Raw genomic sequence first — 27,260 nt, 5'->3', positions numbered from 1 at the left:
CGACTTGGCCTGCTGCAAATGAACTGCCCTGCCATAGAGAGTGTCCACGATGATCAGAGTGGTTGAAATTAAGATATTATAAATACATCCAGCGCCAGCTATCACCATATTGAATCTTCTTAAAATCCCAGATAAAAATCAAAGAATACGCGCAACACACGCGATCAGAAGGCTGCCCAACACATACTAAGTACTAGTTCGCTAATTACCTGATCAGAGGGCGACTTGGTTGTACCCCGTCTGATCAATTCGAAGGCTCAGCAACGGCTCTCGCCTTAAACCGGAAATGTCATTTCATTCCGGTCACCGGACACCTCTGCCATGAACCCACATGCAAGGCGGAGTTGTCCTGTGAAACCAAGCATATATTTATCAGTGTAATTGCAATTAAATGTTACGATCATAGCACCAATGTGGTGACACTTGACAGTGAACAATGTATCGACAGTACCTCCTTCTGACGACTGTGACTCTGAAAATATCAATATCTATGCCATTCTTATGACTGGACATTATTTTCCACGTAAAATGATTCATTCTCCTCATGGCTATAGATGGGCTGAAATCGCAATTTTCCGTGTCAAATCCGTACCTCCCATACGACTGGACATAGTCATCTTCTTTGCACGTATCAGAACAGCGACCACAGTAACGTTACACTGCTCATATACACGTTTCAGAAAAGCATTGCAATTATCATATACAGGTGTATAGCACCCGAAAAAATTATCGTACGTCCACACTCACATTAGCTAGATGTCCCCATTCTCCACGGTTCTAGGAAATTACTCCTGGCTATATCGTGTTCGTGTGTGCGTGAATCAAACTGTCCAAACCCATCGACGAAAGTATCCTCGAATACTGCATTCCTGTTGGCTACGTGTTCCAGAATGCCGTGTTCCTATTGGCTGAAGCTGACTCAGTGAAGGTATATAAGCCCTAACCCCTCCATTCAAATTCTCATTCTGCCTTCATCTACAGCCGCATTGTGTGAGGTCGATTGTCTTCTCCTCGCCCAGTTGCGTTAATCGTTAGGTTGGTTCGTCGCCGATCTAACATGAAGCGTTCAGCGGCATCAAACAGCAGCAGTGCCAGTGTCGGCAAGTGGCTGAGACCGTTAGAGAAGGATGGAGAACTACCTGGTAAATACAGAATCAAAGCGGAAACTGCAATTTTTTTTCACTAGGAATTTTGTAGTATTGAATACAAGTCGTGTTGTTGTTTCAGCGTATATCCACCGAATTCCTGATGAACAAGGTGCTGAGATGCGTCATCGCCATCAACAGCAGTAGGAGATGCGTCAGCAATAGAAAACAGCAGCTGTTATATTGCCGTAAGTATATATTTCCTTCTTCATATTCGTGGTATATGTAATATCTTGCGACCAACGTATCTGAGGTTATTATTGATGATTTCTAAGGACTAGAATATATAAATGTAAGTTTCTCACTAAGAATTTTATAGTATTGAGTACATGTTCTCTTATTGTTTCAGCAGTTGTCCAGAGGATAATGACGATCTGGATACTAAGAAGCAACAGCAGCAGCAGCAATATCGCCTTGAGTATGCACATATACTAATTTCTTTCAAAGAAAATTTCGTCGTATACTTATATGTTGCACATTATTTACTATTGTAGACATTTTCGATGGAGCAAAATCGATAACTGTAACTTTTTCTTCCACTAAGAATTACATACATTTCGTTTTCTTGTTTCAGTATTTGTCCAGAGGGTAGTTGACCACCTGGATGCTGAGATGCAGTAATAGTAGCAGTAACAGCATTGTAAGTAGTATACATATTTTTCTTCTTCACAGTACTGTGCATATGTAATATGTTGCTGCTTGACAAAACTTTCAATGTATATATAATATGGTGCACATTCTCTGTTGTCGCTGTGGACGGTTTCCTGGTAGAAGAAGGTGAACAGCGAGCGGTATTCGTCGAGGATAGGTAGGAGCCATCGCTGATCTCCTGTAAGTGCATATTCTAAAAATAATATTTTTTTCTCGTGGTTTTTGAGAGTTTATGTGCTTTTTTATTTTAAAAAAATAATGTGTGGTATTAGGTGATATCAGTGAGATGGACCGACGGCTCTCTCCCTGTTCAGGACTGCGGTTCAAATGCGCGTCTAGCCATCCAGATTTAGGTATTCCGTGACTTCCATAAAATCACTCCATGCAAATGCCGCGATGGTTCCTTCCCCATCCTTGACACAATCCGAGTTTAACTCCACCTCTAATGACCTCGATGTCGACGAGACGTTAAACCTCATCTTCCTTCCTTCGCGATGGTTCCTTCCCCATCCTTGACACAATCGAGCTTAACTCCATCTCTAATGACCTCCATGTCGACAGGACGTTAAACCCATCTTCCTTCCTTCTTCCCTCCCAGTTCAGGCGATGACGAAATGTCACAGTGGGTGGAGGAGATGGAGGAAGACCTTCGTCGGCGTGAGGAGATGCTGGATGACCTGAGTGAGATGCCGAGGCGCCAGAACGAAGTAAGATTCCACTTTCAAATACTAAGTGTTCTTTCTTTCCATGCAGTAGTAGCAGCTGTCGATGTCTGGAACATTTTACTTAAGCGTGTTCGTTATTCTTTCTCTACAGCACCACCGTCCATTCAATACGACGTCCATGCAATACATGCGAGAAGCCGCCGCCCCCGCCACCGCCCCCACACCAGCTCCGCTCTGGCGTCCATGGGCTGCCCCTCCTCCGCAAGTGGGTCAGGGCTGCAGCCGCAGCAGGAACGAGGCTGCTTGCAACGGCCCAACACTGCAGCATCTCCTCCTCCTCCACAATCTCATCCTTGCCAATCTCGCAAGGTATAGCACATACCCCTCAATACCTCACCACAAGCAGTAGTAGTCTCATCTAGTAGTAGTAGTAGTAGTAGTAGCAATATTGTAGTAATGCTGTGGCTAGTGGCAATTCCCTCTCCCATCCTTTTAGTGAAGGACATCAGGTCAGTGACACCATACCAGTTAGAGTACTTGGTAATTGCAGACACCTTTGAGGAGTGGAATTATTCAGTTTTAAATAATAAATAAACCGCTGTACTCCAGAGAGATAGGTTCTCAAAAATTACTTTTTTGAGGAGTTAGCATCGTTCACTAGAATCGAGAAACTGGCAGGAGCGTACTGCGACCCTATTGGGTATCTAAGAGCGTGCCTTCCTGTAATGGAAACAGAGCTGCTCCAGGTTGTTAATGATCTGCGATAACAGTATCACGCCATTAAATGTGATGCAGGGCTGTACACTGTACTGTTGCACCTCTCCTCCCCCACCCCCTCCAAAATTCATCCATGGTGTTGAAGAAACAAGTCTTCATTATCTATGGAAGAATAATGGCGTGATAAAGACGAGCACGTGAACCACTGAGGGCTTTGTGAGTCCTCCTTGAGACCTACATGGGCCCAGTTTTCCAAAATGGAAGTTAGGGGGTCAGCTAAAACACTGAGCTACCTGGACATACATACATACGTCTATGATCCAGCAAATGGAGGGTCCATCTATACGAAGCTTCCTAAGGATGTAGATAATAAGAAGGCATGTATTAATGTGAAAAATTAAAACGATCAGACTTGTTTTGCATGGTCGATCGTGGCTTGCGAAGGAAGTGTTAAAGAGAATCCAAGGCACACGTATATATATGTGGTAGATACCTTGACACTCGTACGTGCTATAGCTTTGATGGTATTGAGTTCCCGTCAAACTCCAGGACATACCTAAATTTGAGGTGCGGAATATCGGAATATCGGTTCTTGATTATGGCCTTTAGAAACTCAGTCAGATCAGCAGAAGAAGCATATAGTCGTCGATGAGCATAACATGCATGTAAAGATGCTCTTATCCTCCAATGAGAAAAATAAGGAGAAAGGCAGTTCTCTTTATGTTTGTATCAAAGACATGTCCCGACCCCTATTGTCTCAGTTGAGTAAACATGAACATAAAAAGCATATTCGCTCAAGGTAGCTGAATTATTTTGCCTCAGACAAGTTATTAGCAGTGCATCTTGTAGATTACGATACCAAGGACCCGGTATGTGTTGTTATTCCTACTGAGGAAGACAAATTCACAAAGTTTAAAACTGCTAATCATCAGGGGCGATGCCTGTTTGTAGCGTATGCTGACTTCGAATGGCTTCTCGCTTCTGTCACCCACTATCAAGGTGACCCTACGACCGATGTACCACATTTACAGAAAAAATGTACCACATGCGACATCGCACCAAATTGTATCGTCCCTTGATTCAAGTCATAACCGCTACAAATCTTATTTTGGGGATAATCCTGCGGTTTGGCTACTCATTGAGGTCGAAAAACGTTCATAGGAGGCTGATAGGCTTTACGACGACAACATTCCCATGACCAGATCGAAGGAGAATGAAGATTTGTACAGTAACGTGGCTGACTGTCATATTCGTGGGCTGCCGCTTGACAGAAAAGCGGAATCTTCTAGTAGGGACCACTGTCCTCTTAATGGGAGTTTCCGTGGCGCATCCCACAATACATGCCATTCGAAGTACCGATTACCAAGACATATACCCGTTTTCTTACATAATTTAAGCGGGTATGACGCTCGCTTCCTTGTTGAGCACTTGGCTGATAACAGTGAGGTCAGTGTCATGCCTGAGAACGTCCAGAAATATATTTCATTCTCGAAGAATTACACACTGATTTCTTGACTCGCTATGTTTTATTCAGACACCGCTCCGGAAACTAGTTGAAACTCTACCTAGGGACAATATGCATATCACCCAAGCTGCGTTTCCTGACGAGGAAGTGGGTTTCCACGAGTATCTGGATAGTATGGGAAAACTCAATGAAACTAGGCTACCTGACATAAAAGCATTCTACAGCAAACTTACAGGGGATGCCATATCGGACGCAGAGCACGAGCATGCCAGGAACGTCTGGCTGGAATTCAACATCACCACTTTAGCAGAGTACGCACAGCTTTACATGGATACAGAAGTGCGCTTGTTTGTGGATGTTTTCAAGAAATTCTGGAGTCTTCCCAAGACCACATATTCGCTCGATCCCACCTTTTATTACACAGCACTGGTTTGTCCTGAAATGCAATGCCCAAGAAACGTAGTGCAGCATCGAATATTGACCAATCGTTTCTTTGAGCAAGGGATCCGTGGTGGACTTCCCAATGTGTCCATAGACATGACACAGCAAATAACTCATGGATGGATGACAGGTTATGGATGGGTGACAGGTTCAATGCATCCCTTGATTCAAATTACATCATGTACTTCATGCAGATAACTTACATGGGCACACCATGCAACAGTCCCTGCTGATGGGTACCCAAAGACGAATAAAAGAATTAGGTGGAAAAATCAACGGTATGGGGGCTGATTCTGATGTGGGGTAAGTGGTGGAGGCAGGATTCACGTAATCTATTAGTTTACATGATGTGCACGCTTATTTGCCACTGTGTCCAGAGCAAATAATCCCGTGACGAGGCTGCACCCCAAAACTGATGAAACCACTATGCAATAAGCAGAGATATATTAATCATTATCTTAATTTCAACCAGTGTCTCAGCTTGAGGATGGAGCTGGTTAATATCACCTGGGCTATCTCCTTCAATGAATCCTGATTTGAACATAATTCCGATGGCTTCTGTGGCATGTGACTTCGAAAAAGATTATTTGAAATTAATGAGTAATTCCGTTATCAGCAAAGCAATGGAGAATTTGTGGGAATGTAGCGAAATTTTGATTAGAACCGAATGGGGTGGGCAATGGGGCTTAAGGAAATGCATTGCCAGACCAAAAGACATGTCATCATATTCAATAAGAACTTCATTGTCGTGGAGATGGCGAAAACTTCAGTAGATTTCAAGAAACCTGTTTATGTGGGGATTTGCATACTAGACATATCCGAACTCCACATGTAGTGATTCCACTATAGTTTGTGAAAACTCATTTCGCAGGTCCTAAGTTACTTCATATTGATACAGATAGCGTCATCTGTCGGATGAAGACCTGCAGTCCATATGAAGTAATGAGGTATCACTGTAATGGATTTGACATGTCCTCATAAACGAGCAGTAAGCAGTAATACTTATGGTATTGTTCCACAGAACAAGGAAGCTATCAGCCTTACGAAAGACGAGGCGAACGGATTGCCAGTTGTGGAGTTTTTAGGTCTGTGTATGTGAATCGTATATTTGAAGATGCCACCCAGAGGTGGGCTAAGGGTGTGCGTCATTTGGCATCAAGAGCAATCGAAGACTGTTTGCAGCGCTCATGCAGTGGTGTTCATGATGCTGCCCTGCTGCCACCACACGCGGTACAGCAAAATAATATTCAGTCGAGAGGACACAATGTGTACACTACGCTGGAATGTAAAATCGTTCTGTTACGTGATGATGATAAAAGGGTCATTTATGATGACAGGACTCAAACTCTCCCATAATCACATAATCACCTGCAGCGAGAAAAGATGGGGGACTATGAGTGAGAGATGAATGAGAGTGTGTGTGTGTATGTGTGTGTGTGTGTGTGTGTGTGTGTGTGTGTATGTAGAATAGTATGGCCCCTTTATCATAGTGTAAATAATTGTGTGTGTGTGTACATTTTTATTTGTTTATTTATGTGTACACATGTATATATATATATATATATATATATATATATATATATATATATATATATATATGTGTGTGTGTGTGTGTGTGTGTGTGTGTGTGTACATCATATGCGGAAGAAGCATAAAGAAGGATAACACACCATGTATGTGTGTGTGAAAAAAGTAAAAAAAATGCAAATAAAAGCACATAAAAAAGAAAGTATATGTATATTTATCTATTCATATGCAGCATATGTATACTGTGTAAATAGATATCTGTGCAACATGTACGTTATGTAAATAGAATAGCTTTTAAGTTTCACCTGCCGCTAGCTGTCCAAGACTGATTAGTTTCTAAGCATACACAATCCATCAGAATTATTGTAAAACTTCTACTTCTGCACTGTGGAATTTAGTTGTAGTAAAATATCTCGCATTAATTTTAGAGTAGATTTATGAAAATTGTAAAATATTCTCAACTAGTACTGCCGGAAAATTTTTAAAAATATTCTCAACCAGTCTCTCTATTGGGAGGTTACTTTTTCCAAGTTATTAGTAATAGTGTGCAAGTTAAAAGTACATTTGCTTTGAAATGTCAAACTGTAGCTCAAGAACTGAACTGTATCTCAAAAATCAAATTGTACCTTTGTGAAATGAATAAATGAAAATCTTCATAACCAAATATCTTTGTTGTTGTTGTTATTTCACAAGTCTGTAGACTAACAAATGTTTATAATGGATGTACATGACACAAATGACATTAGTTTTGAACATGAAGGTTAAGTTTAAAATGGAAGGTAACAAAGCATATAGATTGGTTTTATGGGACTACACCTCTAGTGCAGTATGAATTGGCTTATGGGAGCGGGAGGCTTGTGACTGTGTCCTTCCAGATACATACAACAAACATGTCTCAAATTATACCTCCTGTGCTTGAAACAAGCCATAGACATAGCTTCCAGACAACACTTTGGTGTCAAAGTGGGAACAGGGCGAAGAGAAATCATACACATATTATGATGTAAAAATTCATTTTATTTCTCATCCAACTTAAAACTAATTTTACATTTTCATAAGCAGACAGAACAACACCATTTTCACACATCTTCTTCTTGAGTCGATGGAGAGGAGAGCACCCTTAGAATTCCAGTTCTTGAATAGCAGCATACTTGAAGATTCGACACGTTCATGCGATCTTTTTCTTCCCCTTTAGGTAGAAGGGGATACAGGTGAATTCCATGGTAACCAATTTGTACTCCTTTGTGTTTTAGCACACTTCACATCCTTGAAATTACTTAACGATGCGTCTTTAAATACGAACTGTCTATGTTCATAATCACAGAAACCATAAAGTAAAGCAACAGCAAAAAAAGTAGTAGAAGCTTACTTGGTTAATGGACAGACATTATGATTTATTATTGGTCATGCTAGTCGTACATCCAACACAATGCATCTTAATTGATGGTGATCCATCAATCTGGCGTCGTGCATTCATATCATAGTGCTTAAAGCAGGACCGATACTTTGAAATGAGTTCATCCCATTTAAACACTTCAGGTAACAAATAGAATCTGTGCGACATATCACATAGTGATGTTACAAGTTGTGTAAGTAACATGTAGTAATCAAGAGCGTTCATATGTCAACGACTCCTAATGTTTCACATAAATATCCGGGAGTACATTACGTGCATTTCTTGATTTCATCCGCTCCAACGTGTTGCAAGCAGTAACATTCTCTTTCCCAGAGAATTAGTAGTACTAAAGGCTAATTGTCGTAATAGATGTGTTCTTGAATAAAGCTGAGTCGTGCAGTCACTAAACCCTTTTAACACCTTTGAAATAGCGATAACTAAAGCATGAACTCCAGCATCCACGACCATACTTTGCACAATACACTCACTACCACTGCTCAAATTCACTATTAGAAGTACGGCGCTCCTGCTGTTCCTTCTAGCCTCCACAGCACCACCTTATTGACAGACATCCTGCACGAGACTGAAGTTGAATAACTGAATGACGATGGATTCATAGTGGTTTTTCTATTCTATACAACTGGTGCACTGGAGTGACAAACAGAAGTCTATTGTACGCTTCGAATAGAGCATGCTTTGCATTTAATCCTATTGACGGTTTCTACATAATATGGTATTCTTTTTGATAATTCAGCTTCGAACACATGTTGTAGGATCTAAACAGGTATCCGTTTAATATCTATCATTAGGTCATCGTTTCTCACACTTATTTGTATGACGCTCTAATAGCTCATTTTTTCCAGCTGCAAGAGATCCGACTCGGGGTGGCCCCCTCCAAAGCGCTAAACAGATACGGTGCTTAACAAGAGAAACATAAAATGTGCTTACATGCGATACAGAACAGTTTTACGATATGAAAACCTTTCTCCACTGTTTACTTGTCCTTGAAAATTAACCCCGAATGGACGTACTCTAGTATATTTCACTCGCTATGATGTCTTAGTCAAGAAATGTGTGTGATCTGAGTGTTAGGTCTACGGTGGTTATGAGTGTAAACTTGGCACAAGGGTCAAATGCACTAACACAGACTCCAACTTGGCGGTCAGAAAATATAAGACGCCACTGTGTTGGCTGGATTTACAAGTATAACAAAACGAAAGGATTTCGTGGATGTGGCGCAATAGAGAAAATAAAAAAGACGCTAGGGCTTTTTTGATTGTAATTACACCCTTTATTCCTCAACAAATATGTGATAACAACCATGTAGTGTGTGTGTGTGTGTGGGGGGGGGGGGCAGTGGTGTTGCTATCGGGTGGTATGAAACGACAGCCAGCTTGTGCCAGTGTGGACATATCATAATACTTTCGGACTCTATACACATGTAAATGGTAGCCAAACATGTTATGCTGAAGTTACTGTTGCGTATGTTAAAACATATCACTAGAAGTTTGTAGGAAGTGATCAGACTACTATTCATGTAAAAAGACTACGTATTTCTAATCGTAAGGGGAGGATAGATTTGACATGGTGAATTGTGATTTCAACGCACTGAGGAGTATATCCGACAGTAAGGGTTGACAGATCAATTCCGTGAACAGCTGCATAATGTAGCAATGCAAGGGTTCAACTGGATCTTCTATAATGTACAAATAGGATGGCAATACGGCTGTAACGAAATGGATATACAGAACATCCTCTCATCGGCTCCCCTAAGCACATCCTCATGTGTTCTGTGATTCACTATCGACTGCGATGTTTATTACAGTACACCAACCCCTATCGATGATGTCTTTCCAACTCTTTCGTACCTGGGAGAGCTGTTGATTACCGCAAATGCCAGACACCTGTGGTTTACAATACTGTTTTGAAAGAGGCTTGGCAGGATGCAGCACCTTTTGGAAGCAGCACCTTTTGACAGCAAGACTTAAAGGTCAAATACACTCCTGGAAATTGAAATAAGAACACCGTGAATTCATTGTCCCAGGAAGGGGAAACTTTATTGACACATTCCTGGGGTCAGATACATCACATGATCACACTGACAGAACCACAGGCACATAGACACAGGCAACAGAGCATGCACAATGTCGGCACTAGTACAGTGTATATCCACCTTTCGCAGCAATGCAGGCTGCTATTCTCCCATGGAGACGATCGTAGAGATGCTGGATGTAGTCCTGTGGAACGGCTTGCCATGCCATTTCCACCTGGCGCCTCAGTTGGACTAGCGTTCGTGCTGGACGTGCAGACCGCGTGAGACGACGCTTCATCCAGTCCCAAACATGCTCATTGGGGGACAGATCCGGAGATCTTGCTGGCCAGGGTAGTTGACTTACACCTTCTAGAGCACGTTGGGTGGCACGGGATACATGCGGACGTGCATTGTCCTGTTGGAACAGCAAGTTCCCTTGCCGATCTAGGAATGGTAGAACGATGGGTTCGATGACGGTTTGGATGTACCGTGCACTATTCAGTGTCCACTCGACGATCACCAGTGGTGTACGGCCAGTGTAGGAGATCGCTCCCCACACCATGATGCCGGGTGTTGGCCCTGTGTGCCTCGGTCGTATGCAGTCCTGATTGTGGCGCTCACGTGCACGGCGCCAAACACGCATACGACCATCATTGGCACCAAGGCAGAAGCGACTCTCATCGCTGAAGACGACACGTCTCCATTCGTCCCTCCATTCACGCCTGTCGCGACACCACTGGAGGCGGGCTGCACGATGTTGGGGCGTGAGCGGAAGACGGCCTAACGGTGTGCGGGACCGTAGCCCAGCTTCATGGAGACGGTTGCGAATGGTCCTCGCCGATACCCCAGGAGCAACAGTGTCCCTAATTTGCTGGGAAGTGGCGGTGCGGTCCCCTACGGCACTGCGTAGGATCCTACGGTCTTGGCGTGCATCCGTGCGTCGCTGCGGTCCGGTCCCAGGTCGACGGGCACGTGCACCTTCCGCCGATCACTGGCGACAACATCGATGTACTGTGGAGACCTCATGCCCCACGTGTTGAGCAATTCGGCGGTACGTCCACGCGGCCTCCCGCATTCCCACTATACGCCCTCGCTCAAAGTCCGTCAACTGCACATACGGTTCACGTCCACGCTGTCGCGGCATGCTACCAGTGTTAAAGACTGCGATGGAGCTCCGTATGCCACGGCAAACTGGCTGGCACTGACGGCGGCGGTGCACAAATGCTGCGCAGCTAGCGCCATTCGACGGCCAACACCGCGGTTCCTGGTGTGTCCGCTGTGCCGTGCGTGTGATCATTGCTTGTACAGCCCTCTCGCAGTGTCCGGAGCAAGTATGGTGGGTCTGACACACCGGTGTCAATGTGTTCTTTTTTCCATTTCCAGGAGTGTAATTTCCTAGAACTGAGAAGAATCGAGACACCTAGCTGGTGTGAGTGTGGACATACCACAATTTTTTGGTGCTATAAACATATAAATGATAACTGCAATGCTTCTCTGACATGTGTATATGAGCAGTGTAAAGTTACTGTGGTCGATGTTCTGATATGTGCAAAGAAAGTGACTTAGTCCAGTCGTAAGAGAGGTATGGATTTGACATGGAAAATTGCAGTTTCAACGCATCGATAGCTGTAAGGGGGATGAAAGATTTTACATTGAAAATTATGTATAGTCATAAGAATGGTGTAGATATTGATATTTTCAGAGCCATAGCCATCAGGAGGAGACATTTCCGATACTTTGTTCATTGTCAAATGTCTCCAGATTGGTGCTATGATCGTAATATTTAATTGTAATTACACTGATAAATATGTGGCTGGTTTCCTAGGACGTTTCTGCCTGGCCTCCGGGAGCATGGCAGAGACAGCCAGTGACCAGAATGAACTGACATTTCCGGCGTAAGGTAGGAGCCATTACTGAGCCTCTCAACCAATCAGCTGGGGTACAACCGTATCGCACTATCGGTTGATGAATGGCGAACTATTACTCAGTATGTGTTGAGCACCTTTCGTGTTTGTGATCATTGTGAGTTTCTCCGGTTATTATGCCCAAATTTGAGAACATTCAATATGGCGAGTGTTGGCACTGGACGTATTGATAACATCCGCCGATGACTGCTTCCACTGTGTTGGCGAAAGTGGTTGAGATGAGGTGTTGAAAGTTATGCGTCGAGTTGCACGTACTTTGTGGGATCAGTGAGGATGAAAAGGTGGAGGAGGAGGAGATGCTGTGGTACCAGTCCAGTGCAGGAAGTGTGGCTGTGGCTGACCCGCTTGCATGAAGAGTGGGAGCTTGTTCTTCAACGATCCGTGGACAGGGCAGTGCTGAGCGGCGGCGGCACCGGGGACGGCATCGGCGGTGGCTTCTCGGATGGCGATTAGCGACACCTTTACCGACGCGGCATGCCTCACTGGACACCGCTTCAGTGAAGCAGGCTTTCCGCACCCATTACCCGCTGCACAGTGTACTGCGGAAATTGTTCCTCTGACACAGTCGCTGCAGAAGAGAGAGAATAACGAAAAAAAGTTAAGTACAACGTTCCAGACACTGTCAGCTGCAGCAAGGAAAGAAAGAACACTGACTAGTGGGAAGCAGAATGAGAACATATATATAAATTACCTATTTCGCCCTGCCTCATTGATATCTCTCTGATCCTCCACCCACTGTGGCATTTCGTCCTCTGCTGAATTGGGGAAGAGCCATCTGCCCTCCTCACTGATATCACCTGTAACATAGTGGTCTAGTAAAGAATAAACACACACACACACACACACACACACACACACACACACACACACAAACTCTTCTTCTGTCAGGAAATCATTCAGAACAACGACAAAGAATATGCACCTTATTACATATACACTGAAATTTTTGTCAGACACCAGCATACTACACACACACTACAACGAAGAGGAAAAATACGTATACTACTTATAATGCTGATTCTGTCACTGCTGCTGGATTTGAGCAGCTAGCTCACCAATCATGTGTTAATACTGTGGAACCTCGTTTAACGCGCACCTCCCATAACTCCCAATTTGCATAACGAGCTAAAAAAATTGTAAAAAAAAGACTCGCTTAACGAGCGATGTTCCGCACAATGAGTGATAACGATTTATTGTGACGTCACCAGCCGTTCGCGCGCGTGGCGGGGGAAACGTTGAACAATATGAACATATTTCATTGCCAGCAGCGGCATGTGAACAATGTCTTTAGTACGTACTGCAGTCTGGATTTAGCGCTCTTTCTACTACCATCTTAGTGCAGCTTGTGATCACACATTTTTCTAAACTTGTGTTAACATAGCGTCTTTTTGTGTACAAATTTTAATAACCTTCCTAGAAATGGCCCCGAAGATAACGCCGCAGGAAGACGACCATAAGAGAAAGAAAATGTCCTCAGAAATGAAACGTAAAATCATTGAAAAACGCGAACGTGGTGTGAGCGTTGCTTGTATAGCACACACATTCAGTCGGCCTACATCAACTATTTGCACTATCCCCAAAAACAAGGACATGATAATGAGGTAGATGCTTCAAAGGTGTGATAAGAATATCTAAACAACGGTTTAGTATTCTGGATGATGTTGAAAGGTTGCTCTTTGTATGGATAAATGAAAAGCAACTGCAAGGCGGCACTGTTAACGAAAATATAATTTGTGAGAAGGCGAGAATGATTTTCGCTGACTTGGTTAAGAAGACTCCAGGATCATCAGCGGATGAAGAAGTGTTTCAGGGAATTCATGGGTGGTTCGAGAAGTTTAAGAGAAGAACCAGCATCCACAGCGTTGTGAGGCACGGCGGAGCAGCAAGCTCCGACACAAGGGCAGCAGAGAGCTTCATCAGCAACGTTAAGATGCTCTTAGATTCTGCGGGTTATTTGCCGCGACGGGTTTTCAATTGCGACGAGATGTGTCTATTCTAGAAAAAGATGCCGAAGCGTACCTTTATACCAGCACAGGAGAATGCATTGCTCGGTGGCAAGGCCACCTCACACGGCTATTCTGTGCCAATGCAAGCGGTGATTTGAAAATTAAACAACTGCTTGTTTACCACTCATGCAGAAACTCCACTGGCCTTCAAGAAGTCCAGAAGAGCATGTAAAATTTGATGTGGATTCCAACAACAAGGCGTGAGCGACAGGTAACCTTTTTCGTGGTTACATCAGTGAAGTGTTTGGTCCTTTGGTGAAAAAATATTTGCTTGAGATGAATCTGCCACTCCATGTCTTACTTGTTATGGACAACGCTGCTGCCCATTCTCCAAGCCTACAAGACCACCTCCTTGAAGAATTTCAATTAATCAAGATCCAGTTTCTGCCTCCAAACACCACTCCTTTACTCCATCCTATGGACTAGCAGATTAATTTCTAACTTTAAAAACGCTACACTAAAGCACTCTTCAAGAATTGCTTTGAGTTGGCTGAAGCTACCAACCACACTCTCAGAGAGTTTTGGAAATATCACTTCAACGTCGTTGCCTGCATCAAGTTGTTCGAAAAGGTGTGGGAAGGGATCACCAAGAGAACTCTCACTTCTGCTTGGAATAGGCTTGGGCCAGAGTCCGTTGTAGAATGTGACTCTGAGGCATTTGAGTCAGTCAGTACCTGTGGAGCCTGTAGTCAACGAGATTGCGCCTTTGGCCGAGGGCAAGGGACTAGAAGTGGATAACAATGATACCCATGAGCTTGTGGAAGATCACAGCCAAGAAATGACCACCAAAAAGCTTTTGGAGCTGCAATGTGTTTCACAGCAGGAGTTGTGGAGGAGGAGGAGGAGGAGGAGGAGGAGGCAGTAACAGCGAAGCAGCATTCTTCTGGCACAATAAGAAAAATGCGGAAAGTATGGGAATCGGTTGCATCATACACTGAAAATCAACACCCCAATAAAGCAGTGACTACAAATGCTACAAATTTATTTGACTATAATGCTGTGCCCCATTGTCGCCCAGGTGTTGAAGCGTCGGCAGAAACAAATGGCTATAGATAGCTTCTTAGTAAAAGGGAACTAGTTATGTATTATGAATAATAAAGTACATAATACTGTATGTACAATTATCTTGGAATAAATGGCATGAATAAGATAAAACTTTCAGTACTTTTTCCGCATGGATCGCATTATCGTATTTTTCATTAGTTTATAGAGGATATATTTTTTCACTTAACGAGTATTTCGTACTGTGAGTAAGATTCTGGAACGAATTATGCTCGCTATGCAAGGTTCCACTGTACATACTGAAACTATAAGACAAGATTTATTCAATACTACTAAATTCTCAATGAAAAAGTTACAGTTATCGCTTTTAATTTTCGAAATCATGTATAACAGCAAAGACTCACTGACAGACCTCAAAGTAACAGCAACATATTATGTATACGAAGAAGAATATATAACGCTGTTGCTGCCACTGAAAACTCTCTCCTCCAACTCATCCATGATTGGTGGATAAATGCTAAAACAATAAGATGAAATGTATTTAATGCCACTACCACGAAATTCTTAGCGGAAGAAAAAGTTACAGTTTGCCGATTTGAATCTGTACTTGGGAAATTCCTATTCCTGCGACTACCATGGATGTTTGTCACCACTAGCACTACTGCTACTGTTACCTGATACTGCTGAATAATACTTCATGATGGTACAGATAAGACGAAGACGAAGCAAACAGACCTGTAAGGTAAGGATGGAATCAAATCGAGCTGACCCAAACCCGAACAATAGTAGAATGAGGCCAGGGGTGTAGCGGGTAGAATTTATATAGAGTCAAGCTCTGCCCACTAATTTGAGGGGGGGGGGGGGGCGGACCAATCAGATTGCAGCATTCGGTGGTACCTTAGTTGATAGGTTTGGGCAAGTTGTTCCACTCACGCACAAACAGGAAGTAGCCACTCGAGGTGGCAAGGGACACCGCCACTGCGACTGCAGGGTGATCTAGATACTGGATGGTCACAAAGCAAAGAGTACTGCATTCTGAGACACCATTGTCTGTTGGTTTGTACAGGGTGGGCCGAATGCCTCCAAGGGCACACGACAGGAAGTCGCCACTTGTGGCGCGCTAATACTGCGAGGCGGCTGGCGGTCCTTCACGGGGCAATGAGATACCCAATAGCAGTCGCGCGCTGCTCCTTCCAGTGGCACGTTGTGCAGCCTGGCAATTGCCAGATATATTTAGCGTGATGTGTGACAGTGTAATTACGTGTGTTGAGTGTTTCATGATAGTATTCCTTACGCTATCAGGATCAGAAAACGCTGCAATTGTTTAAATACACCACACGCTTTATTCCACAAATTGTTTAAATCAACAGTATTCCACACACTACAACCGATTTCCCGCCAGTCAATCAATATCTCCAGAAGGGGGCAGTATTCACGAAGAAAAACTGTCCCACACAAAAGGATATCGGTTTGATTAATTATTCAATCAATTTGATTGAGTGGGAGGTAGACTTTTCGAATAACTCAGGCCTCACCCACAGCTTCAACGACAGAATACCGAAAGTGGAACAATAGGTTAAGGGGAGGTACCTTAATTGTTTGCCACCTTTAATTAATTTGATATCAAATGTGGTGCAGGGTTTATGGGAGGGAGAAAGGCTGGGGATTTCCCTGAGGGAAGGGTGACAAAGAAAAGTGCGCACGAAACCCCATTCAAAAAAGGGTGAAATTCAAAAAGTGCACTCATATTTGTGGGGTTGGAGGGGGAGGGGTAGGGGTGAGGGATGAGGATTTCCCAGACAGAAGGGTAACATGCTGGATGGGCAAAGCACATCATGTCATCAGGAGGAGAGGGGATTAGTGGGTCAGTTAACTAATTTGTTATCAGAGTTGTCCCTGTACCGGCTTTATCCCACTACTTCTTTGATAATGTTAAAAAGAGGAGCCCAGAAATCTGACGCACATCTTCAGAAGGTCGCGAATTGAAGTATCACATGTGCGATTTCGTCAATATGTTGCACAAGTTTGCCATATCTTCCTCGATCACTTTCATCACAAGTTTGAATTTTCTGCTCCACTTCCTCACAACACCATGACTAATAATTCAGTCCCAATGCACACAACACAATCGACAATGAATGCTGGCGGCATTTATTCCTCCTGTTTACAGGAAACGATGACAGAACATACCTCACAACTGTAGGAAGACGCAGTAACACCGCCCATTTCAGTCGCTTGCTGCTCCTTTGCCAACCACGCAAGCACCATGATGCTACATGCATTTGTTTATGTGTAACAGCCAATTGTAGGTTAATATATGAATAGCCACCGTATATTGGAACGTCCGTATCGTCCGGTCCTATATTCTACGCTACTGGCCATTAAAATTGTTACACCAAGAGAAATGCAGATGATCAACGGGTATTCATTGGACAAATATATTATACTAGAACTGACATTTGATTACATTTTCACGCAATTTGAGTGCATAGATCCTGAGAAATCAGTACCCAGAACAACCACCTCTGGCCGTAATAACGGCCTTGATACGCCTGGACATTAAGTCAAACAGAGCTTGGACAGCGTGTACCATGCAGCTTCAACACGATACCACAGTTCATCAAGAGTAGTGACTGGCGTATTGCGACGAGTCAGTTGCTCGACCACCATTGGCCAGACGTTTTCAATTGGTGAGAGATCTGGAGAATGTGCTGGCCAGGGCAGCAGTCGAACATTTTCTGTATCCAGAAAGGCCCGTACAGGACCTGCAACATGCGGTCGTGCAATATCCTGCTGAAATGTAGGGTTTCGCAGGGATCGAATGAAGGGTAGAGCCACGGGTCGTAACACATCTCAAATGTACCGTCCACTGTTCAAAGTGCCGTCAATGAGAACAAGAGATGAACGAGACGTGTAACCAATGGCACCCCATACCATCACGCCGAGTGATACGCCAGTATGGCGATGACGAATACACGCTTCCAATGTGCGTTCACAGCGATGTCGCCAAACACGGATGCGACCATCATGATGCTATAAACAGAACCTGGATTCATCCGAAAAAAATGACGTTTTGACGTTCGTGCACCCAGGTTTGTCGTTGAGTACACCATCGCAGGCGCTCCTGTCTGTGACGCAGCGTCAAGGGTAACCGCAGTCATGGTCTCCGAGCTGATAGTCCATGCTGCTGCAAACATCGTCGAACTGTTCGTGCAGATGGTTGTTGTCTTGCAAACGTCCCCATCTGTTGACTCAGGGATCGAGACGTGGCTGCACGATCCGTTACAGCCATGTGGATAAGATGCCTGTCATCTCGACTGCTAGTGATACGAGGCCGGCGTTCCGTATTACCCTCGTGAACCCACCGATTCCACATTCTGCTAACAGTCATTGGATCTCGACCAACACGAGCAGCAATGTCGCGATACGATAAACCGCAATCGCGATAGGCTACAAACCGACATTTATCAAAGTCGGAAACGTGATGATACGCATTTCTCCTCTTTACAAGAGGCTTCACAACAACGTTTCACCAGGCAACGCCGGTCAACTGCTGTCTGTATATGAGAAATCGTTTGGAAACTTTCCCCATATCAGCACGTTGTAGGTGTCGCCACCGGCGCCAACCTTATGTGAATGCTCTGAAAAGCTAATCATTTGCATATCACAGCATCTTCTTCCTGTTGGTTAAATTTCGCGTCTGTAGCACGTCATATTCGTGGTGTAGTAATTTTAATGGCCAGTAGTGTTCTTTGTACTTTCCACAAATTACTTCCCTCGCCGATTATGTGGAGAATAGCCTCAATTATTTTGATTTTCTGTATTCAACTGTTACAACACACCTCAACCGTCATTCATAGAAATTCGCAAATTCTGGACTCTTTTTGATACAAGTAGACTTCATTTTTTCGAGGAATGCTGTCTTTGCTTGTGCTAACCTGTATCTTATGTCCTTGCTTCGTCTTTCATGCACTACCTTGCTTCCACTGTAGCAGAATTTCTTAATTTCATCTACCATAGTCTCCAATTAAAACGTTCTTTGTCTCATATCTGCTGATTCCGAGTACTTTCAAGTTTATTTGGTTCACTCTATTCTACCTGGGTAGACTTTAAATTTCGTTTAGCAGATCCCGTAATTCTTCTTCACTTTCATCGAATATAGCAGTATCATTAGGGAATCATATAACTGGCACAATGTCATACTCAATTTTAAGCCCACTTCAAAATCCTCCTTTTACTTCATTTATTACTTCTTCGACATACAGATTGAACAGTACAAGAGAAAGTCTGCATTCCTGCTTAAGACGTTTGTAATCCGAACACTTCTCTCTAGGGATCCATTTTGATTCTTCTCTTTGTAGACTTTGTGTACTACCTTGCAGATATTGTGTACTACCAGTCTTTCGCTATAGCGCATCTTCCTCTTACGATTTCGAACATATAGCTTCACTTTCTATTGTCGAACACTTTTTATAGGCCTTGAGTTTTCTTAAGTCTTGCTTCCACTATCAAGCCTATCGTAAAACAGCATCTCTGGTACCTTTACCTACCCAAATTCCAAATTGTTCGTCATTCATAATATGCTCAGCTTCTTTTACAATTAACCTTTGCAATCTCGTCAGAAGCTTGTATGCACGAGATGTCAATTCTAGCCCTTGCCATCTTCTGTATTCAATGAATGGTATACTTCTGGAAGCTCAATGTTATGTCTCCAGTCTATTAGATTCCTCACACTAACTTGAATAATCGTTTGGTTCCCAAGTCTTCCGAGTGATGTTTTCTATATTTATCTTGTTTGATCGCAGGTCTTCCAAAACTATGTCAAACACTGATACAGGATCCGTTGCATCTTCCAAACCGACACCCAATTTTACTTCTTCTACGTCATCAAACAGCGCCTCCCTTTCTAGATGCTCTCAACGTACTCTTCTCACATATAAATTCTTTCGTCCAATTCCAACAGTGTAGTTCCTTTTGGTCTTTTGACGTTGAGCTTAACGCTTGCAGACTGATGACTGGCAAAAGTCAGCAGGCTTGTTTGCAGGGCGGTTTTATTTATTAATCATCTATTTTGATGGCCTCTGTATCGACCGTAAACTTACCTGCAGGTGTAAATGTAGATGAATAGTGGATAGTTCGAAACAATAACAGTTTTGAAACTAGCTTACTATCTGTTGACGTAGACGTTCAGTCTGTTTAACCATTGTCCTTCTACATTCTTTAGAGTTTAATTGGCAATGAAACTTGCTAAATTGTTCTTCAACAGTTGATGTAAACCACACAGATATATAAACAAAACAAAAAGACTTGGCCTTTTCACTTCGCTGAAAAGCGAAGGGCGAGTGGAGACAACATTCGATACGGTGTGGAGCACTTATCTTATCTTATTGCAAACCTTTTTCTTTCCTGCCAGTGTGAAGAAACGGCAGATGTCACGACCATGAGTGCTCATTGCGTGAATAAACAGCGACTCCTAATTCCTGTAGTAGTGAAGGCTGTGCACGTATAATAAAACTTCCTTTCATCCTTTCTGATGTAACGCTTCATTCAAAGGGAAGTGAATGGTGTCCAAAAGTTAAAGGCAAAGGCAACTTTCGCATTAAGTGTCACTGCCAAGTGAGGCCTGGAGGCTCGTGTCGAAGTTTGCTGGTCAGGCCGTGGCAGCCATCCTGTGTTGACTGAGGCATTTGCACCACTTACACTGCAACAGTTCCTACTATGTAAGGTCCAAAGACTCATCGAGCTTTGTTACTTGGCCGCCGAGAATACAACCGCAGCCAATAAGAAATATACACTGAGGTGACAAAAGTCATGGGATAGGGATATGACGGTAATACATCGTAGCAAGTTACAAAAGGGCGGTGCATTGGCTCAGCTGCCCATCTTGAACACGTCCGAATGTCCTTCATTAACCATAAACTCGACCCTACCCACCCACAGTTACTCCCCTCTTCCCCCCCCCCCCCCCCTTCCCTGAGCACTGCTCCTGGTACTCTGCCACGCCTCTACCCTCACATTCCCCCAACGGTGTACCTCCAGACTCCCCATATCCTCTTCCAATGAAACTTCCCTTACCCCAACATGAAAAGCTACCCTGATGTATACCCGTCCTACCGGATCTAAATGAACCCACCCCATCTCCTCTGGTCAGGACTCATTTCCCCTCCACTTCTCTCCACACACATGCCAAGACTTAGTCTCGAACAGTATCCCTCTTCACTCTCCCGAATTCCTCCCCCCAACATCTGTGCACACAAACACCCTCGTATGCACTACCCCAACTGCTTAATTCCCATGATACCATTTTAATGGCATTCTAGGCCTACTCATCGCTTCATTCTCTATTTTAGTCAACGCAGCGACTATTTATTTTTTTAACTTATCCAATGCCCCTCTGTATTTCATCTTACAGGGAAAATTTGTCATTTCATCTGTGTCAGTCTTTTAACTAATAAACTCCTTTCGTGTTTTACATTATACAACTGTAAATGTCTTGTTATTGTGTCACACACTTATTTTGTCAACCACCGTGTCTAATTTTATAATATGTTTTATGAATTTTTACCCTCATAAGGCTGAAGAACGACGGCTTTTATCAGCTGACAGCCCATCCTCCGCCCATACGGGGCGAGGGGAATGCAATGAAAATAAAGGAAAAAAAAGAAAGAAAAAAAGAGGAGCTATCATTTGTAATCAAATACTTCATATGGAGAAGTTTCCGATGTGGTTTTGGCTGCATGGCGGGGATTAATAGACTTTGAACGCGGAACACTTAATGGAGTTAGACGCATGAGACATTCCATTTCCGAAATCGTTAGGGAATTCAATATTTCGAGATCCACAGGGTCAAGAGTGTGCCGTGAACCCAAATTTCTGCCATTACCTCTCACCACAGACAACGGCGTTCGCTGAGAGCAGCGGCGTGTGGATAGAGTTGTCAGTACTAAAAGACAAGCGACACTACGTCAAATAACGGCAGACATCAGTATGGGACGTACGACGAACGTATCCGTTAGGAGAGTGTGGCGAAATTTGGTGTTAATGAGCTATGGAAGCAGACGACTGACGCTGTGTACCTTTGCTTACTGTACGACATCGCCTGCACGCCTCTCCTGGGCTCGTGACCACATCACTTGGAATCTAGACTACTGAAAAACCGCGGTCTGATCAGAAGAATCCCGATTTCAGCTGTTAAGAGATGATGATAAGGTTCGAGTGTCGCGCTATCCCCACAAAGCCATCGACCCAAGTAGTCAAGAAGGCACTGTGTAAGCTGCTGGTTGCTCCATAATGGTCTGGGCTTCGTTTACATGGAATGGACTGAGTCCTCTGGCCCAACTGACTCCAGTGGAAGACTCTGCAGGAGAGACGCTCAGTAGCTCGGTACGGGCTTTTGTCAAAGTTTCGAGAACATACCTTCACCGAAGAGTCAAGCAGTATATTGCTCCCTCCTACGTATATCTCGCGAAGAGACCATGAGGATAAAATCAGAGAGATTAGAGCCCACACAGAGGCATACCGACAATCCTTCTTTCCACGAAGAATACGAGACTGGAATAGAAGGGAGAACCGATAGAGGTACTGAAGGTACCCTCCGCCACACACCGTCAGGTGGCTTGCGGAGTATGGATGTAGATGTAGATGTAGATGTAGACCCGATCATTGACTGTAAATGATTATGTTCGGCTACTCGGAGACCATTTACAGCCATTCATGGACTTCGTGTCTCCAAACAACGATGGAATTTTTATGGCTGACAATGCGACATGTTACTGGGCCGCAATTGTCCACGATAGGTTCGAAGAACATTCTGCAAAATCCGAGTGAATGATTTGGCCATCCAGATCACTCGACATGAATCCCATCGGAGATTTATGGGACACAATTGAGAGGTCAGTTCGTGCCCAAAATCCTGTACCGGCAACACTTCTGTATGTGACTTCCAATTTGTTGAAGCCATGCCTCGTCGAGATGGTGCACTACGGCAGGCAAAAGAATGTCCGACACGGCATTAGAAGTATCCCGTCACTCATGTCGCCTTAATGTAGCACCAATGCGCAAGCGACTACTTAGCCACTCGCCGCACCTCTCAGCGGCAGTCACAACGCAGACTACAACTGCGGAATCATCACACTGGGACATCGCACCTTCGAACTACAGCACGACGGATGGGACTTCATTTCGGTGCACCGGTCAACTCCCATAACATCGGTATATTTCGTTACTGTGCCGATTTCCGTCAAGACTGCGTCTAGCTTAGCATGTGGCCGTTTGGCGCACTTTTTCCGATTGTTTACCTAGTCGGAAATTAACTTTTCCCTGCCGACTTACTGCGACTGTTTCGATTCCGCCTAGCCGACTGTTATTTCATTTACTCAGGGTATTTATGAATTTTGGTCGATTAAGAACTGACTGTTTATTTTGCTTTAAGGTCAACAAGAACTACTGCAAGTGCAGTCCTGTAATTTTTTCTTGGTTTATTTAATTAACTACGAACTGTTAACTATTCATCATGATTTCGTTTCAACTATTCTGTGTATAGTGGCTCATGAACCTTTTTCAGTATTCAGTGCTTTGTTAATAAATGTGCTGAATTGCTGCCTGTCTTTAACTCTGGTGCCCAGACAACAGTAACTGAAAGAATTACCCAAGGAGACGAGCAGAAATGACTTCTTCAAAGACAATAATTGCACTCACGTCACCACGATTTTTGATAATCCCATGGACGTTACAAAATGCAGATCACGGTTCTTAGAAGGGTGTGTCATCACAGCTAAACACAAGATGGGTAAAGAGTTCTCGTGGAATGTCGTTCCATTCCTCCACCAGTGCGGTTGACAATTGCTGGATGGTCGTTGGCGAATGTGGACATATTGCAATATGTCTTCTCAACGCATTCTAAACTAGCACGATGGTACTGAAGCCGCGGGAACCCGCAGACCTGTGCTTCCGCCCAGCAAGAGCTGCTCCACCTGCGCTCTTCGAAGCTGTCGTGCATTGTCGTCCATAAAAATGAAGTCAGGGCCAAATGCACAGCTGAAAAAGACACACATGGGGGACGAGTACAGTGTCACAATAACGTTGACCGGTGAATGTACATTGTTGAAAAATTCGGAGGTAGGAACGCACTTGGAACATCATACCTCCTTGCGGCATATTACCTGGACCACCAGAATTATCATGTTTGACATGGCTCTGGACGTATTCTCGTATAGCGAGAAGTGGGAACATACACTCCTGGAAATGGAAAAAAGAACACATTGACACCGGTGTGTCAGACCCACCATACTTGGTCCGGACACTGCGAGAGGGCTGTAAAAGCAATGATCACACGCACGGCACAGCGGACACACCAGGAACCGCGGTGTTGGCCGTCGAATGGCGCTAGCTGCGCAGCATTTGTGCACCGCCGCCGTCAGTGTCAGCCAGTTTGCCGTGGCATACGGAGCTCCATCGCAGTCTTTAACACTGGTAGCATGCCGCGACAGCGTGGACGTGAACCGTATGTGCAGTTGACGGACTTTGAGCGAGGGCGTATAGTGGGCATGCGGGAGGCCGGGTGGACGTACCGCCGAATTGCTCAAGACGTGGGGCGTGAGGTCTCCACAGTACATCGATGTTGTCGCCAGTGGTCGGCGGAAGGTGCACGTGCCCGTCGACCTGGGACCGGACCGCAGCGACGCACGGATGCACGCCAAGACCGTAGGCTCCTACGCAGTGCCGTAGGGGACCGCACCGCCACTTCCCAGCAAATTAGGGACACTGTTGCTCCTGGGGTATCGGCGAGGACCATTCGCAACCGTCTCCATGAAGCTGGGCTACGGTCCCGCACACCGTTAGGCCGTCTTCCGCTCACGCCCCAACATCGTGCAGCCCGCCTCCAGTGGTGTCGCGACAGGCGTGAATGGAGGGACGAATGGAGACGTGTCGTCTTCAGTGATGAGAGTCGCTTCTGCCTTGGTGCCAATGATGGTCGTATGCGTGTTTGGCGCCGTGCAGGTGAGCGCCACAATCAGGACTGCATACGACCGAGGCATACAGGGCCAACACCCGGCATCATGGTGTGGGGAGCGATCTCCTACACTGGCCGTACACCACTGGTGATCGTCGAGGGGACACTGAATAGTGCACGGTACATCCAAACCGTCATCGAACCCATCGTTCTACCATTCCTAGACCGGCAAGGGAACTTGCTGTTCCAACAAGACAATGCACGTCCGCATGTATCCCGTGCCACCCAACGTGCTCTAGAAGGTGTAAGTCAACTACCCTGGCCAGCAAGATCTCCGGATCTGTCCCCCATTGAGCATGTTTGGGACTGGATGAAGCGTCGTCTCACGCGGTCTGCACGTCCAGCACGAACGCTGGTCCAACTGAGGCGCCAGGTGGAAATGGCATGGCAAGCCGTTCCACAGGACTACATCCAGCATGTCTACGATCGTCTCCATGGGAGAATAGCAGCCTGCATTGCTGCGAAAGGTGGATATACACTGTACTAGTGCCGACATTGTGCATGCTCTGTTGCCTGTGTCTATGTGCCTGTGGTTCTGTCAGTGTGATCATGTGATGTATCTGACCCCAGGAATGTGTCAATAAAGTTTCCCCTTCCTGGGACAATGAATTCACGGTGTTCTTATTTCAATTTCCAGGAGTGTATTATGTACTCAGGTACTTAGTCGTACACGATCGATTTGGTGGACAGACATAACGTGGCATGGTACACTCACTCGTTAACGTTATTATGGCACTGTACTCTTTTTCCCATATGTGGCTTTTCAGCATGTCTGTAATGCGTCAAAGCGTCGAACAGTGCAGGTGGAGGAAGTCTAATAACGAGAGGATATTCGGCAAATGGACTGGCCTCCCACGATTAAAATCCCAACGAGCACACGATTTAAATCCCAACGGGCACTTATTTTGGATGCGGCGGGCCGACGTATCTGTAGCACCTCCACATGCACCAGCCACCACCCAGCATCTATCAACCTCGCTGGTGGAAGAATGAAACGCCCTACCACAAGAAATCCTTACGAATCGTGTGGTCAGAATGGGAATACGTTGCAGAGCACGCATTGCCATCCCTGGTGATCAGACACCCTATTAAGAACCACGTCCCGACTTTTGTAATGTCCAGGGAACCGTCATATATTGCAGTTACTTCGCTACAATTGCTGTCTTCGAATTAAGTTTCTGTTCGTATTATCCCGCAATCTATCAGTTCCCTTCAATACTACTCGTATACAGTAGCAGTTCTTTCTGTGTATGGGTCACGTTCCATCGAACTATGTTACTTAGCAGTGACACAACATGCGAATGTTACTTCGTCCTTGTGTTTTGCACACCGGCGTACAATAAAGTATCGGATGAAAGATTTAAGAGGATGCTCAGAGAAGCACTGTGGGGCAAGGCTATGAAAGAGATGACCTTCGTGAAAATGTCACTAAGTATCTCGAGTGAGTGTCATTGAAGACTGGGAGTAAAGTGGAATCAAATGCTTGCGTCAACAGGCAGAAGTTGGATGATTTCATTAGGTTTCGACCTATGTTTAACAATTAACCAGGAACAGAAACTGAGGAAAGCTGAATGTGTTGGTTATCTTGGATGTTTTAGAAACCTGAAAATTCAAGTCACAGACCGCAGAAATTCCAACAAAGCTATGTGCCACGTGTTTCATCTGTTCTAGTGAGGTAAAGAGGACTTGTGGAAACGGGGTAGCAGGATCAACACTAGCTGACTTATTGCCAAATTCTACATGTCCACCAGAACTAGCTGTGCAAATGGAGGTTAGTGAAATCGTGACAAGATCTCACAATCTTCAGCCTTACAATATGGACTAATGTTGGAACAAGATGAAAACAGAACTGGCATCGGAGAATCATGCGTGTCCAGGGAAGATGGTGAGAGAGGATACACCAGGTGAAGAGCAACTGTGAACAGAATTTGAGCTAATGGTATCTCCGAAGAGGAAGGGAATGCAACAAAGTGAGTATCGTTTGAAATTATAAAGCATAATGGTGCCAGCTGCTGTGAGAATTCTTGTAAATAAAAAATGGCTTCCCGTTTAATTAGGAGATTACCTTCAAATGGCTACTTAGGAATGGAAGGACTTAACGAAATGAATACTTGTAAATAAAAAATGGTTTCCCGTTCCATTAGGAGACTGCCTTCAAATGGCTACTTAGGAATGGAAGGATTGACGAAATGAATAAATCCAGTGTAAAACCAGCAGGAAAAAGCTCCTGTCGGGGCACAAAAATGGCGAGTACATTCCTCTTTAAATGGCTCTAA

At 44.4% G+C, this 27,260-nt stretch overlaps 2 protein-coding genes across 2 annotated transcripts in view; one reads left to right on the top strand and one right to left on the bottom strand.

The window, feature by feature from the left end:
* Positions 1-27,260, top strand: part of LOC126101085 (uncharacterized) — a 63,230-nt gene that overhangs the window by 25,214 nt on the left and 10,756 nt on the right. The window lies entirely within an intron of this gene.
* Positions 11,910-12,756, bottom strand: LOC126101086 (uncharacterized). Its single transcript, XM_049911765.1, has 2 exons — positions 12,656-12,756; positions 11,910-12,532 (listed from the first exon to the last, which is right to left on the bottom strand). The coding sequence occupies exons 1-2, from the start codon at positions 12,706-12,708 to the stop codon at positions 12,229-12,231; spliced, it is 357 nt and encodes a 118-aa protein (XP_049767722.1). The 5' UTR covers positions 12,709-12,756; the 3' UTR covers positions 11,910-12,228.

The sequence above is a fragment of the Schistocerca cancellata genome, chromosome 9 (assembly GCF_023864275.1).
Source record: "Schistocerca cancellata isolate TAMUIC-IGC-003103 chromosome 9, iqSchCanc2.1, whole genome shotgun sequence".
NCBI classification, from domain to species: domain Eukaryota; kingdom Metazoa; phylum Arthropoda; class Insecta; order Orthoptera; family Acrididae; genus Schistocerca; species Schistocerca cancellata.
Note: the sequence above shows the minus strand (reverse complement) of the source record. Positions and strands in the feature narration are given on the sequence as shown.